This window comes from Megascapheus bottae, chromosome 7, assembly GCF_031878675.1.
Source record: "Megascapheus bottae isolate mThoBot1 chromosome 7, mThoBot2.hap1, whole genome shotgun sequence".
In the NCBI taxonomy this organism is placed as follows: domain Eukaryota; kingdom Metazoa; phylum Chordata; class Mammalia; order Rodentia; family Geomyidae; genus Megascapheus; species Megascapheus bottae.
Genome location: NC_143515.1, coordinates 78,119,847 through 78,133,875, shown reverse-complemented (window position 1 = coordinate 78,133,875; position 14,029 = coordinate 78,119,847). Strand labels below are relative to the sequence as shown.

Here is a 14,029-nt window from a genome sequence, read left to right as displayed (position 1 = left end):
AGTGCCCTGCCCTTCAGAACAAATGCTGGGTGCATGAAGGCTACACAAAAAGACTGAGCAATTAGCAAGAGCAGAGCCATAAAATGAGCCAGGAAGGAATCATTTCTCAATAGGCTTGCTGTTAGAAAAACATTACAAAACAACTGTGATGATTAGGCTTTAATTGTTTCAAAATGAGCAAGTGAGCAAATAAAGGAAGTTTTAGCTTTTCTAAAATATGATTAAGCACTTGGTGATTAAGCCCAAAACACAGTGGAAAGAGAAAGGTGTGGTAAAGCAAGGGAAAGGCAAAGCCTATGTAGCTACCCCACCTGGCCAGGCCATGAAGAAGGATGCAGGCTGGCACCGTGGCGCCAGCACCAAGGTGGCACCCCTTGGCTACTTCAACTGTATCACCACCTTGTGGAATAAATATGAGGCAGGTTTGTATGTAGTCGAACATTCTGTATAAATTATCTAACAGTAAGGTGGTTAGAGAAAACTCTACTGCCTAATAAAGAGAACCCCTATCAAAACAAACCAAATATACCCTCACCAATCGGGGTAACTGGCTGTGAAGAGAAGAGGTCTCATATGCAGAGTTCAGTGGCCTGGCATTATTCATACCTAAAATGTTTTAGTTCCAGAAGTGGCGCTGTGGCTCAAGTAGTAGAACAATATCCTTGAGCTGAAGAGCTCAGGGGCAGGGCCCAGGCCAAGTTCAAGCCCCACACGGATTAAAAACAACAACAACAACAAAAATGAACTAAAGCCAGGCATGGTGGCTCACACCTGTAATCCTACTCAGGAGGCTGAGATCAGAGAGCAAGGTTCAAAGCCAGCCTCAGCACAAAAGGATCTGAGACTCTTACCTCCAATTAACCACTAGAAAACAGGAAAGTACAGCTTGGCTCAAGGGTAGGGTAGTAGCATTGAGCTGAAGAGCTCAGGGGCACTTCCTAGGCCCAGGGGTAGGGTGACAGCCTTGAGCTGAAGAGCTCAGGGACAGCACCCAGGCTGAGTTCAAGCCCCATGACCTACCAAAAAAACCCCAAAAAACTAAAATGTTGTTTAGCTTCAACTTGTTATCCTGCTGTTTTCAATCAACTGCTGAGTAGGGAAGAAGCTAAAGGACACCACAAGGAACAGTCACACAGAGGCAGGGGAGGGACACACTGCATGATCACTGGCCTGACCTTACACACCTCATTACCACACAGGGAAAGAAAAGACGGACGAGTATCGTGAAAGTCATCACTCCTACTCTAACCTGAGCTCCTGCTTCACCACCTCTCTGCAGTCCAGACCACACTGCAGGTCATTTTGATACTCTAACATCCTTGTCTGCAGTGATCTCCTGAACCACCCAGGACACAAATTCAGGCCCCTCAGCATGAGGCCTTTGGGCTTTCACAGGTGAAATTCAAACAATAGGTCTCTTGTGGCTTCTCTCCCATTCACTCTCCTCCTTACACTGTTTTAGCATGTAACTAAAAAAAGCGACCTTTTCATGGGAATACAAACGAATGCAACCACTCCGGAAAGCAGTCTGGAAGGTCCTCAAAAAACTAAACAGACATTCTCACACCTGGGCATCTACTTTAAGCATCATAAACCAGGATATGACAAGGACACCTGTACATCCATGTTCACTGCTGAACTATTCACAATAGCCAAGATATGGTAACAACCCAGATGCCCCACTACAGATGAATGGATCCAAAAAATGGTACAGTGTACGATGGAATTCCACGCAGCCACTAGAAAGGATAAAATAATGGCAGTCACAGGGAAATGGATGAACTGGAACAAATTTTGAGCAAGCTAAGCCAAGATCAGAGACATGTTGTCCCTGATATATGGAGTTAAGATTTAAAACACAATGGGATATGGCAAATTATACAGAATACTAGACACCTATATAGTGAGACTAACAGAAGACTGTCTTAGGAGACAAGCACCAAACTGCAATACCCAAACACCTCTTGATATGTATATAAAATACATATATTTAGTGCCTGGGCACTAAATTCCATGAGATTCTTTTTTTTTGCCAGTCTTGGGCTTGAACTCAGGGCCTGAGCACTGTCCTTGGACTTTCTCAAGGCTAGAGCTCTACCACTTGAGCCTCAGCACCACTTCCGGCTTTTTTCTATGTATGTGGTACCGAGGAATCGAGCCCGGGTCTTCATGCATGCTAGGCAAGCACTTTAACCACTAGGCCAAACTCCCAGCCCTCCATGAGATTCTTATCTCCAATTAGCTACCAGAAAACCAGAAGTGGTGCTCTGGCTCAAGTGGTAGAGTGTTAACCTTGAGCTGAAGAGCTGAGGAAAAGCACCCAGGCCCAGAGTTCAAGTCCCATGATGGACAAATAATAATAATAATAATAATAATAATAATAATAATAATAATAATAATAAAAAACATAGGGGCTGAGAGTTTGGCCTAGTGGTAAGAGTGCTTGCCTAGCATGCATGAAGACCTGGGTTCGATTCCTCAGCACCCCACATACGTAGAAAAAGCCAGAAGTGGTGCTGTGGCTCAAGTGGTAGAGTGCTAGCCTTGAGAAAGCCCAAGGACAGTGCTCAGGCCCTGAGCTCAAGCCACAGGACTGGCAAAAAAATAAAAAATAAAAAAGCTCCAAAGATATGGAAACACACATCTTTTCTTAATTTATCTTTTCATTTTCAGATGACTCTGTATCCTTTACCTCATGCGGTATAAACCTTCTGAGGGAAATAGAAAACGGAATACTACTTCCTCACCATTTTACTTCCAAACCAATGTACTCTTTCCACATCTGAGTGTTTATGACAGTCTATAGCACAGCCTTTCAAGACCTCTATCACAAGCTGCCGCTACCCGTCTTCCCAGCTCAGCCACCTCAGTCACCACAGCTCAAGTGTGTGACATTCTTCAAGCTTCCTCGAAGTATTTTCTCTGTGGGTCATATCACCCACTCCATCTACCATAACTTCACTCACAGCTCCACACAAAGCAGGGAAGTCCTCCGTGCTCCTGTCTCAGCCCCTCGGTGAAAGCACTCTCCTAATGCTCCTGCCACAGCGCCATTTACATGTACAAGACACGACTCCCATCTTGGTGGCATCTTCCTCATCAGAAATGCTAGGATATGCCTGTCCTCAAAGCACTCTGAACAACAGTAGGAACTGCTTGTCCTCCTATACCTTCAAATTCTCCAGATTTGTCCTAAATGTATTGTTAGAAACCGTGGTGTGATTTGAACAGCATGCTGCATAGAACACAGCACAGCCCAGGGCTTCATGAGCCATCCAGACATTATCAGGCAAGCCAGGCCTCCTCCAAGTCTATATCCTAATTTCCACACACTGTTACTAAGCATATAAAAAAGCTGAAGCACACACCAGAATAGCATCTCACTTTTCACCTACCTAGACACTGTCACTACTTTCTACTAATAGCTAGGCAGCCCGAGGACTGCCTGAGTCACTTGGAGTGCTTTTTCTGATTCATCCACACCACTTCCTGTTCTTTATCCTCCCAGGTACATAAACTACCCAGGAATTGTCAGGACCAAGCCAGAATCTATCTTCAGAAGTCAAATTAGTTAAGCTGGCCTATAATCCTAGCTAATCAGGAAGCTGAGATCTGAAGATCATGATTCAAAGCAAGCTCGGGCACTAAAGACAGTGAAACTCTTGGGGTTGTGACTCAAGGGGTAGGGCAGCAGCCTTGAGCTGAAGAACTCAGGGACAGCCTCCAGGCCCAGAGTTCAAGCCCATGACCCACAAAAAAAAAGAGAAAAAAGTCAAATTAGTTGAAAATCCCAAAATATATGGTGGATATTTATCTCATAATCATTTGCTCCATAGTGCATACCTGAGTTGGGATAGAGGCATACATCATTAAGGTCATGCTCTGGCTCCAAGGACGTAAATATTTTCCCCTAAAATAGTAAGCACAAATAATCTGTTAGCATAACAGACAGCTTTTGGAAATATATAAATAAACTAGAGACATAAGTAAGTTACCTACTGCTACATTAAAAGCAAAATAGTTGAGAAAAATGCTCAATAAATACATGAAAGAACTTATATATATATATTTAAAAAGTCAGAGAATTTGTCTTAGCAGTTTATCAAATAAAGTAAAGAAACTAAGAGCCAGGGAGAAAAGGTAACTAATAAAAATTTAAAAAGCAAAACAAGATTTTAAAAAATAGGCAAAAAACTCAGTTTTAAGGGTAATGGCTACATGACTTAACTTAACTTGAACCCAAATGAACCAGGGAGAAAAGATGGCCAATATGGTAAATAGAGACATCTGCCATATATATATATATATATATATATATATATATATATATATATATATATATATAGCAGGATTGACACAATGCCTATGAAGGAGCTGAGGATGTAGTTCAGTGGCTTAGCATCTATCTAGCTTGAGCAAGGCCCTGGATTCAAGTTCTTGCAACACACACACACACACACACACACACACATACAATAAAATCCTACAAATATCTAATACCTAAGATTATTATATATACTTAAGGCTAGGTGCTCGGAATATGGCTTAGTGGCAGACTGCTTGTCTTACATGCATAAAGCTCTGGGTTCGATTCCTTAGCACCACATACTCAGAAAAAGCCAGAAGTGGCACTGTGGCTCAGGGGTTGAGGGCTAGCCTTGAGCAAAAGACGTTCAAAGAGAGCACTCAGTCCCTGAGTGCAAGCCCCAAGACTGGCAAAAAAAGAAAAAAAAAAAAGGCTAAATTAGAAATAAAAGGGAAAATATTTATTTTTTTAATCAGAAGAAAAAAAATGTTAAGACAAAAAATGACAAGTGTCAGTTGCTTAGCCTGCAATCCTAGTTACTGAGGAGGCTAAGATCTGAGAATCAAGCTTCAAATCAGCCTGGGTAGGCAAAGTCAGTCATAAGACTATTATCTCCAATTAACCACCAAAAAGCTGGAAATAGAGCTAGCCTTTAGCACTCTCAAGCTCAGGGACAGTGCCCAGGCCCTGAACTCAAGCCCCAGGACCAGCGCACACACACACACATACACACACCTACAAAAGATAGAAAATAAGGTAGGTGTGGAGAAAGATGACAAGATAAAATCAAGGAAATCAAGGGATTAAAAAAAACCTCCAAGCAATCTAGATGTTAGGCAAGAGGAAGTATTTTGTCATAAGAAACACAAAATAGCAAAGTAAAATTTATTGTGGCAATTACAGCCTGATGATTTCAAGCAGTAATGCAGACAAGTTCTGCCAGCTCTTGCAGTGATAAGTCATTATTAGAGGCTGATATCAGGAAAGGTGAGCTCCCAGGGCAGAGGGAAGAGGAGCTGGGGACCAAGCAGCAGGCTCAGTCATACTCCATAGAAAACAGCAGCCAAGTTCTTGTTCAACACAGAGAAACTCAGGCAGCTACCTTCCTTCTAAGTTTCACTGAAACAGGAAGGAGGAGAAAAGAAGGGAAAAGGCAAATATAATACCAAGGAACAAAAGAGAAAAATTCTGTAACTTCTTTATGATCCTTATTACAGAAAACACAGCTATTAAAGGCTGTGGGTGTATTTACCTGAACTGATTGCATCATTATCTCTAGGTACACTAACTTCTTCCCAGTATTTTATAAATTTGTAATAATAAAAATATATGGAGAGCAAAGGAAGGAATGATATTGCCTAAAAAAGAAATGGACTCATTACCTGACCTTAAAACAGTAGCCCCTGTGTACATCACCTTAACAGCAACAATAAAAAATCTAAACATAGATATATGTACTTATAATATTGAAAATGAACAGGCATTTTAACATGATTTAGTTCAGACTGCCAAAAAATGAACAAGAAATCCGTGTTTAAGACACCCTGGTCTTTTCAGAGAGCCCTCAAAACCTTCAAACTCCAAGCTCATAAAGCAGCCAGCAAAGTCAATTCCTGGGCAATCCCTGGGGTAATTCTTCCAAGAATTTAGAAAAGCTAAAGCTCGTCCTATTCTCCATAACCTACACAGCCACCAGACCCTGTGAGGGCCAAGGCCTGGGAGAGGACAATTCTGAGTCAGCAGGAAGATCCGGGTAAAGTCTGAATCTTCAAGAGATAAATGGAAATTACTCCAAAGCCAAAAGTAATGCTGACTCGACAGTTGACTACAGGTGTCTGGGCTATGACAGAGCTGCCCAGCCTGTCTCCTGAGCACAGCAGGCTACTAACAGGCCAGCCTCAGCTGTCAAGTGACACAGAAGTCTCTGGGCCTTCTAGCTACTTTCATCTAAGATGGAAAGCTTGTTTTGTTTTTTTATTGTAATGTATGAAGGGGTTACAATCATATTTGCCAGATAGTAGGTGCATTACTTCTCACACACTGATACCCCTTCTCATGTTTTCGTCCCTCAGATGGAAAGTTTTATTTTTTATTTTTTTATTTTTTTGCCAGTCCTGGGCTTGAGCTCAGGGCCTGAGCACTGTCCTTGGACTTTCTCAAGGCTAGAGCTCTACCACTTGAGCCTCAGCACCACTTCTGGCTTTTTTCTATGTAGGTGGTACCGAGGAATCGAACCCGGGACTTCTTGCATGCTAGGCAAGCACTCTACCACTAGGCCAAACTCCCGGCCCGAGATGGAAAGTTTTTAGGTGACATTTCAAGAAAGAAAAACTATAGATATGAAACCTCACAATTATTCATTGGAAACAAAAATTCAAAAATACTGTAAGACTAATTAAGTATGAAAAGCCGAAAGTGAACTAAAACCAGCAAAATGAGATTTTTATTACATTTTAAATGACAGACGTGAGGGAACATCAAAATACTCGTGGTTCTACTTTAAAGAAAAATATTGAAAGCAATTATAAAGATGTCCTCTCTAATATACTCATTTGAGAGGAAAAGGTTTGAAACTGGGATGTCTGGCTCATGAAAACTCTCACAGGCTGTGAGACAGGTAAAACCTTGGAGGTTCTCAAGGACAGAATCTTTTAAACAATAGTTTTCTCTCTTCCTAACTCAGCATTTAACATTCAGGCCAGTACTAGCAAACTAGAAAACTTCGCAACAAGAAGAAGAAGATCAGGACTACTTCAAGCAAATACTTAACTGACTTCCTACCAAGTTCCCAGATGGACATTCAGTATGTGAGCTACACACACGCACACACACACACCTCACAGATAAGGACACAGTATCTTTGAAGATCCCATATAACCCAAGAAAGGACAATACAAAGACAAGGTACAGGCACAACAAATGCAAGTTTTAAAAAAAAAAAAAGTAGTAACTTCAAGAAAAAATACATACTGAATTCTTATTCCACATTTTGATAATTCGGGAGTCAGCAGACAAAATCAAATCTAGTGAGTCCTGGAAATGAACTGACTTAATGGGCAGCCCATACTGGTGATCCTTAACCAGCAACGGCTTATCAGACCGAAGATCATACAGTAGAACCTAAAAGAAACAACAAGTTACTTTTATTTAAACAAACTAATACCTTAGCAAGAAACTGTTCAGAGAATAATGGGGCCAGGAGTGTAGTCCAGTGGGAGAGTGCTTGCCTAGCATGCACGAAGCCCTGGGTTTGATTCCTTGGTACCACATACACGGAAAAAGCCCCAAGCGGTGCTATGGCTCAACTGGTAGAGCTCTTGCCTTGGGAAAGCCCAAGGACCGCGCCCAGACCCGAGTACAAGTCCCAGGACTGGCAAAAATAATAACAACAACAATGACTGCTGTTATTTCCGTAACTCCGTGGGCACAGGGAAACCCTCACTCAGGTGCTGCTGTTCTAGCGTCAGCCATTCCCTAGAAAGCTATCAAACTATTCTTAGAACATGCAGTTTCTGGATTCAACTCATTTTTTAGGCTTGAACTCAGGACTTGGGTGCTGTCCTTAGCCTCTTTGTGCTCAAGGCTAGCACCTTACCACTACTAGCCACAGCACCATATTCAGCTTCTTTGAGTAGCTTATTAGAATTAAGAGTCTCTTAAGGAGAGGTATGGCTCAAGTGGTAAAGTACCAACCTTGAGCAAAAGAAGCTTAGGGACAGAGCCTAGGCCCCGACTTCAAGTCCTAAAACTGACATTTAAAAAAAGAAAGGAAGGAAGGAAGGGAGGGAGGGAAGGAAAAAAAGAGTTTTAAGAATGTGTGGCTCATGCCTGTAATCCTAGCTACTCAGGAGGCTGAGATCTGAGGATGAAGGTTCAAAGCCAGCCCGGGCACAAAGGGACCTAAGACTCTTATCTCCAATTAACCTCTAGAAAATGGGAAGTGGGACTTGGCTCAATGGTAGGGTGCTAGCCTTGAGCTGAAGAGCTCAGGGATAGTGCCCAGACTGAGTTCAGGCCCCACAACCCGCAAAAAAAAAAGTCTCTAAAGCTTTTTAGCCTGGCCTGGCTTTGAATCGCAATCCTCAGATCTGGGCCTCCTGATTAGCGAGGATTACAGTTGGGAGCCATTGGTGCTGGCTCTATTTGTTATTTTACAAATAGATACTGAGGACCTACTAGGTACCAGGTATTGTCCTGGAAACCCATATCAATGAGAAGGAAAGGCCTCTGAGATACAGTCCTGGCAGACTCAAAACAGGCATTCAGAGAAGGCTATGGCATGTGAGGAAATGGGCATCTCTTCTGACCCTGGTCATGAGACAAGGGAGCTTAGAAAGCTAGAGCAGAGTTGTAGGCAACAGGTGCTACCCAAGATGACAGAGGTAGGTCTATGCAGGAAGCCCTCAGACCTCTTGTGGAGTTAGGGCAAACTTACAAGGGTGTGAGCTTTACGTAGGAAAAAAGGAAAGAAAGACTCAGACTAGCACTTAGCTAACTTAGATAACTGTGACTACTCATGCCTGGGACACATTTACAATGCCTATGTGGGCAAAGGTGCCGTGTACACACAAACCTCAGAAATAGCTATCCAACACATTCCTTGTTGGCAGGAACTCTCCGAGCCTTCAATATACAATTAATAAACACACTGAATGCCCCCCCTCCAAGTGTAGGAACCTGGCAGAATTCTAAACCACCTTGGAAACACAATTCTGTTCCATGCACCCTGGAAAATGCTGTTCCACATTCCCACAAAGAAAATACTTTGGTTGAGTAGTAGAGTGCTTGCTTTGCATGCACGAAGACCCAGGTTCAATTCCTTGGTACCACATACACAGAAAAAAGCTAAAAGTGGTGCTATGGTTCAAGTGGTAGAGCTCTAGCCTTGAGAAAGCCCAAGGACAGTGCTCAGACCCTGAGTTCAAGGCCTAGGACTGGCCAAAACAAAACAAAACAAAAAAAACAGAAAATACCTGACAGGAGGGTCCAAAGTCTAAACCCAGATGGGAGCCAGTATCTCTGTAAGCCTAATTACTCAGGAAACTGAAATCTGATCTGAGGACAGCAGTCCCAGGCAAGAAAGTCTGTGAGACTCTTATCTCCAATAAATGACCAAAAAAAAAAGATGGTAGCAGAGCTATGGTTCAAATGGAAGAGTGTTAGCCTTGAGCAAAAAAAGTTCAGGGACAGCACCCAGGTCCTAAGTTCAAGCCCCAGAAATGGCACCAAAGGAAAAAAGTCTGAACTCAGCTTAGGCTATACAGTGAGCTCCAGGCAGGCCAGCCTAGGTAGCCTAGGTTACATACTAAGACTGCCTTAAAAAAAAGTCTGACGGGCCGGGAGTTTGGCCTAGTGGTTAAAGTGCTTGCCTAGCATGCATGAAGAGCCGGGTTTGATTCCTCGGTACCACATACATAGAAAAAAGCCGGAAGTGGTGCTGAGGCTCAAGTGGTAGAGCTCTAGCCTTGAGAAAGTCCAAGGACAGTGCTCAGGCCCTGAGCTCAAGCCCAGGACTGGCAAAAAAAAAAGTCTGAGGACTCCTCATGGTAGCGGTATCTCTCTGCTGCCTCAGCCCAAGCACTGAGGTACAGAAGACCCCACTTTCTAGACCACCCTCTGCATCTAGCCAAAACAGGAGCTCCTCACTTTTTCTTCCTAGTCTGATTCTCCAATGCTTGCCTCTGAACTTTGGTCAGATGTTCAGTTTCAACACATTTACCTGCCCTGTGGATGTCCCAACAGCCATAGTCAAGGCGCCATTAAATTTCAAAGCAGAGATGGTCGGCAAGCTGTTTATCCTGAAAGGCAAAACATCCCCACTCCATGAGTGTACAGCCAAACCTCTTCATAGAGACAAGTTTATTTCAGACCTTTACTTCCAATTTCAGAGAGACAATCATTTTTCTAGATTGTTTAGAAGGAAACTGCCTGCAAATGTTTATAACTGAAATGAAAAATATAAGCCGGGTGCGGTGGCTCACGCCTGTAATCCTAGCTACTCAGGAGGCTGAGATCTGAGGATCAAGGTTCAAAGCCAGCCCAGGCACAAAAGAATCTGAGACTCTTATCTCCAATTAACCACTAGAAAACTGGAAGTGGGTCTTGGATCAAGGGTAAGGTGGTAGCCTTGAGCTGAAGAGCCCAGGGACAGCGTCCAGGCTGAGTTCAAGCCCCATGACTCACCAAAAAAAAAAAAAAAAAGAAATACACACAGACACACACACACTTCACATATAAATAAAATCTACCTTTACCTTTATTTTAATGAAATTAGGATTAGGTATTTTTACAAAATCCCATTTTTACTTAAGGAAAATAACTTTTTTATATGAGGATATTTATTTACACTTTAAAACTCAGCAAGGGCTGAGTGCTGTGGTGTTTTTTTGTAATCCCAGATACTTAGGAAGAAGATAGGATGGGATTATGGGTTCAAGCCAGGCTAAACAAAAATGTTAGCAAGCCCATTTCAAAAAGGGCAGGGCGAGATAGCAAATGCCTATAATCCAGCTGGTGGGGAGGCAGAGGTATGAGAATCACCATCTGAGGATGGCCCAAGTTTAGTTTTCTAAACGAAAACTAGAAGAGATCTGGGGGTTGGTTCAAGTGGTAGAGCACTTGCTTAACAAGCCAGAGAACCTGAGCCTAGTTCAGCCATAAAGCAAATAAAATTAACCAACTAAAATAAAATACTCCTCAAATGAAGACCCAAAGATCTCTAAAGTACCAAACATGGAATGCAAGATATGCCTCAAATTCATCAACCAAAGTAAGAGCACCAACTCAAAAACCAGTTCCTGCTTTCAGTATTTAAGGTAGCATGCCCTTGGCTCGGGCTTCATCAGGCCTCTTCTGCCACTTAGAGCCATGGCCTGGAACTGCACTGCAGCAGCTGTTGAGAGCCTGTGACCTCCTGTCTATGAACTTCAGTCATTTACTATTCACAATGAACTGCAGGATGATTTTCCATTAGAATGACATGCTTTCTCCACTTAGAACTCCCTTCTTTTCTTTTATACTAACACAAGAGAAGATTAATGTGTATTTTCAGTGGTTTTTCTATTATCAGACATAAGTGAATTTTTTAATGTTACTGAATATTCTATATACCATACAACAATTACTGAAGCTGTGTGCATTTCTCACTGAGCCAAATGGAGAACATGCTGGCCACATCACAACACTAGATACAGCAGGGCCCAGGAAAGGCATCTCTGAACTGCCTGCAGGGTAACTGCATACCAAGACTTGCCTGACAGCGCCCTCTGCCTGTGTATGATCATATGTGCACAGAAAAGGACCAGAAGGGTAAGTATAGAACTGTGAAACCATCAAGCGCAAACTTTTCCTTCTTTTTTAACTCTTTCCTTTGTGCTCTATAGTATTCCTTTTCTGTGTTTTACATATAGAAACTGTAAAACAAGCAGCAGGGCGCCAGTGGCTTACGCCTATAATCCTAGCTACTTTAAGAGGCTGAGATCTGAGGGTCGCTGTTCAAAGCCAGCCCGAGTATGAAAGTCTATGAGACTCTTACCTCCAATTAACCACCAGAAAACCAGAAATGGCACTGTGGCTCAAGTGGCAGAGCACCAGCCTTGAGCTGAAGAGCTCAGGGGCAGCACTCAGGCCCAGAGTTCAAGCTCCAAGACCAACCAAAAAGAAGAAAAAAATTTGAAACAAACAACTGCTTGTTCTACCTTAGTGTTAAAAGTTCATCTTATCCGTTAACTGAAAAGGTGAATTGTGGTCCTACCACGAGATCCTACAGAACTGGAACAAGGCAACTAAAAGAGGAAAGCACCTGTGTGTAGTTCTTAAAAGAGGAGTTCTGCCCACCCAGTATGCTTTTGCAAGACAGGAGTTTACATAGAACTATCACACTGCAACTTCCAATATAAATGTTGAGTTTCATTCACAGCAATAACTAATTTCATGCTAACGTATTTCCTTGTGTCAGACAGCTAATAACAGTCAGTCACACTACTGGACTTATCATCCCACTTACTCTGAATCGGCTGTGACACTACTCAGGGCGCAGTCTAACACACCAACTCTGTTGCGCATTCGTGGGTCCCAGCATTCTACTCGGCCCTGAACAAATGAAACACAATTATAAAAATGACTTTTATTAGAAAAAGTTCAGGCTGGGCACTGGCAGCTCATACCTGTAATCCTAGCTACTTAGGAGGCTGAAATCTGAGGATCACAGCTCAAAGCCAGCCCAGGAAAGAAAAGTCCATGAGACACTTATCTCCAGCTAACTACCAGAAAACAGAAGTGGTGCTGTGGCTCAAGTGGTAGAGCACGAGCCTTGAGCTGCAGAGCTCAGGGACAGCGCCCAGGCCCAGAGTTCAAGCCCCATGACCAACAACAACAAAAAAGGTCAAACATTTACAAAACTAAGTGATTATCGAATAGGAAATAGAATTTAACTTGAAAGTTTTTTGTGTGTTTGCCAGTACTGAGAAGAACTCAGAACCTGGGTACTATCCCCCAGCTTTTTGCTCAAGGCTAGTACTTTACCATTTAAACCACAGCTCTGGGGGGAGGGAAAATGGGAGAAAAACATGGGAAGGGGTATCCGTGTTCAAGAAGTAATGTACCTCCTGTCTGATAAATGTAACTGTAACCCCTCTATACATTACCCCGACAATAAAAATAAAAAATTTTAATACAATTTTCAAAAAAAAATAAAAAATAAATGAACCACATCTCTACTGTGCCGGTGAACTGGAATTAAGAGTCTCATACTTTCCTGCCTGAGCTGCCTTCAAACTGGGATCCTTAGATCTCCGCTTCTTAAATACCTAGGATTACAGGTGTGAGCCACCTTGTCTTATCATTTTTAGGCACTGTTTCAGCATTTTATGATGAGCCGACTTTCTTTTATCATTAACAAAGGAAAACATCCAAAACATTCAACATGATGCTAACTGGAAGGGACTGAATGGCACTGGGTCTGAACAACATTGGTGGGAAGAGGAGGGAAAAAAGCTATGAAAGGCAAGCTGGTATAAGTGGGACAACTTAAACACAGAAGTATCAAATCAATATCAAATACCATATTGCTGTACTTACAATAAATTTTCTTAAACCAGATACTAATGGCATACACCTGTAATCCTAGCTACTCAGGAGGCTGAGATCTGTGGATCGCAGTTCAAAGTCAGCCAGGTAGAAAAGTTCCTGTGAGACACTTATCTCTAACCACCAGAAAATGTGAATTGGAGGTGTGGCTCAACGTGGCACAGCACTAGCCTTGAGCAAAAGAGCTCAGGTACAGCACCCAGGCCCTGGGTTCAAGCCCTACCACCTATTAAAAATAGAATAACAACAACAATATATTTTCCTAGTAATGCTAATGGTATTATGAGTGGATCCACTCACAATAACAAATTTTCTTAGTAAGGATAATGGTATTATAAATGGACACCCTCATAGTAATAAATTTTCTAAGCAGACAGTGGTACTGTGCCTCAAGTAGTAGATCACTAGCCTTGTGGGAAAAAAAATGCAAAAAGCAAACCGGACACGAGTGCTTCATTACCATCCTGCTCTAAAGAATCAATCAAGCCTGTCTTAATAAAAATTTCACACATTATCAAATGTGAAATATATACTTAAAAAGCAGTGTCAGTCTATGCTTACCTCTATTGTTCCAGTGGCAAATAAGCCATGAACTGAATTTATGTCACAAACATTATTCTCTCTAAAATAGTAAAA

At 42.3% G+C, this 14,029-nt stretch overlaps 1 protein-coding gene across 1 annotated transcript in view; it reads right to left on the bottom strand.

Annotated features, from left to right (window-relative positions):
- Window positions 1-14,029, bottom strand: part of Nol10 (nucleolar protein 10) — an 88,731-nt gene that overhangs the window by 61,493 nt on the left and 13,209 nt on the right. The window contains exons 8-12 of the mRNA XM_090337449.1: window positions 13,955-14,015; window positions 12,312-12,397; window positions 10,026-10,104; window positions 7,277-7,426; window positions 3,844-3,910 (exon numbers count right to left, since the gene is read on the bottom strand). Coding sequence (XP_090193575.1) covers window positions 3,844-3,910; window positions 7,277-7,426; window positions 10,026-10,104; window positions 12,312-12,397; window positions 13,955-14,015 — 443 coding nt within the window. The remainder of the gene's footprint in view (window positions 1-3,843; window positions 3,911-7,276; window positions 7,427-10,025; window positions 10,105-12,311; window positions 12,398-13,954; window positions 14,016-14,029) is intronic.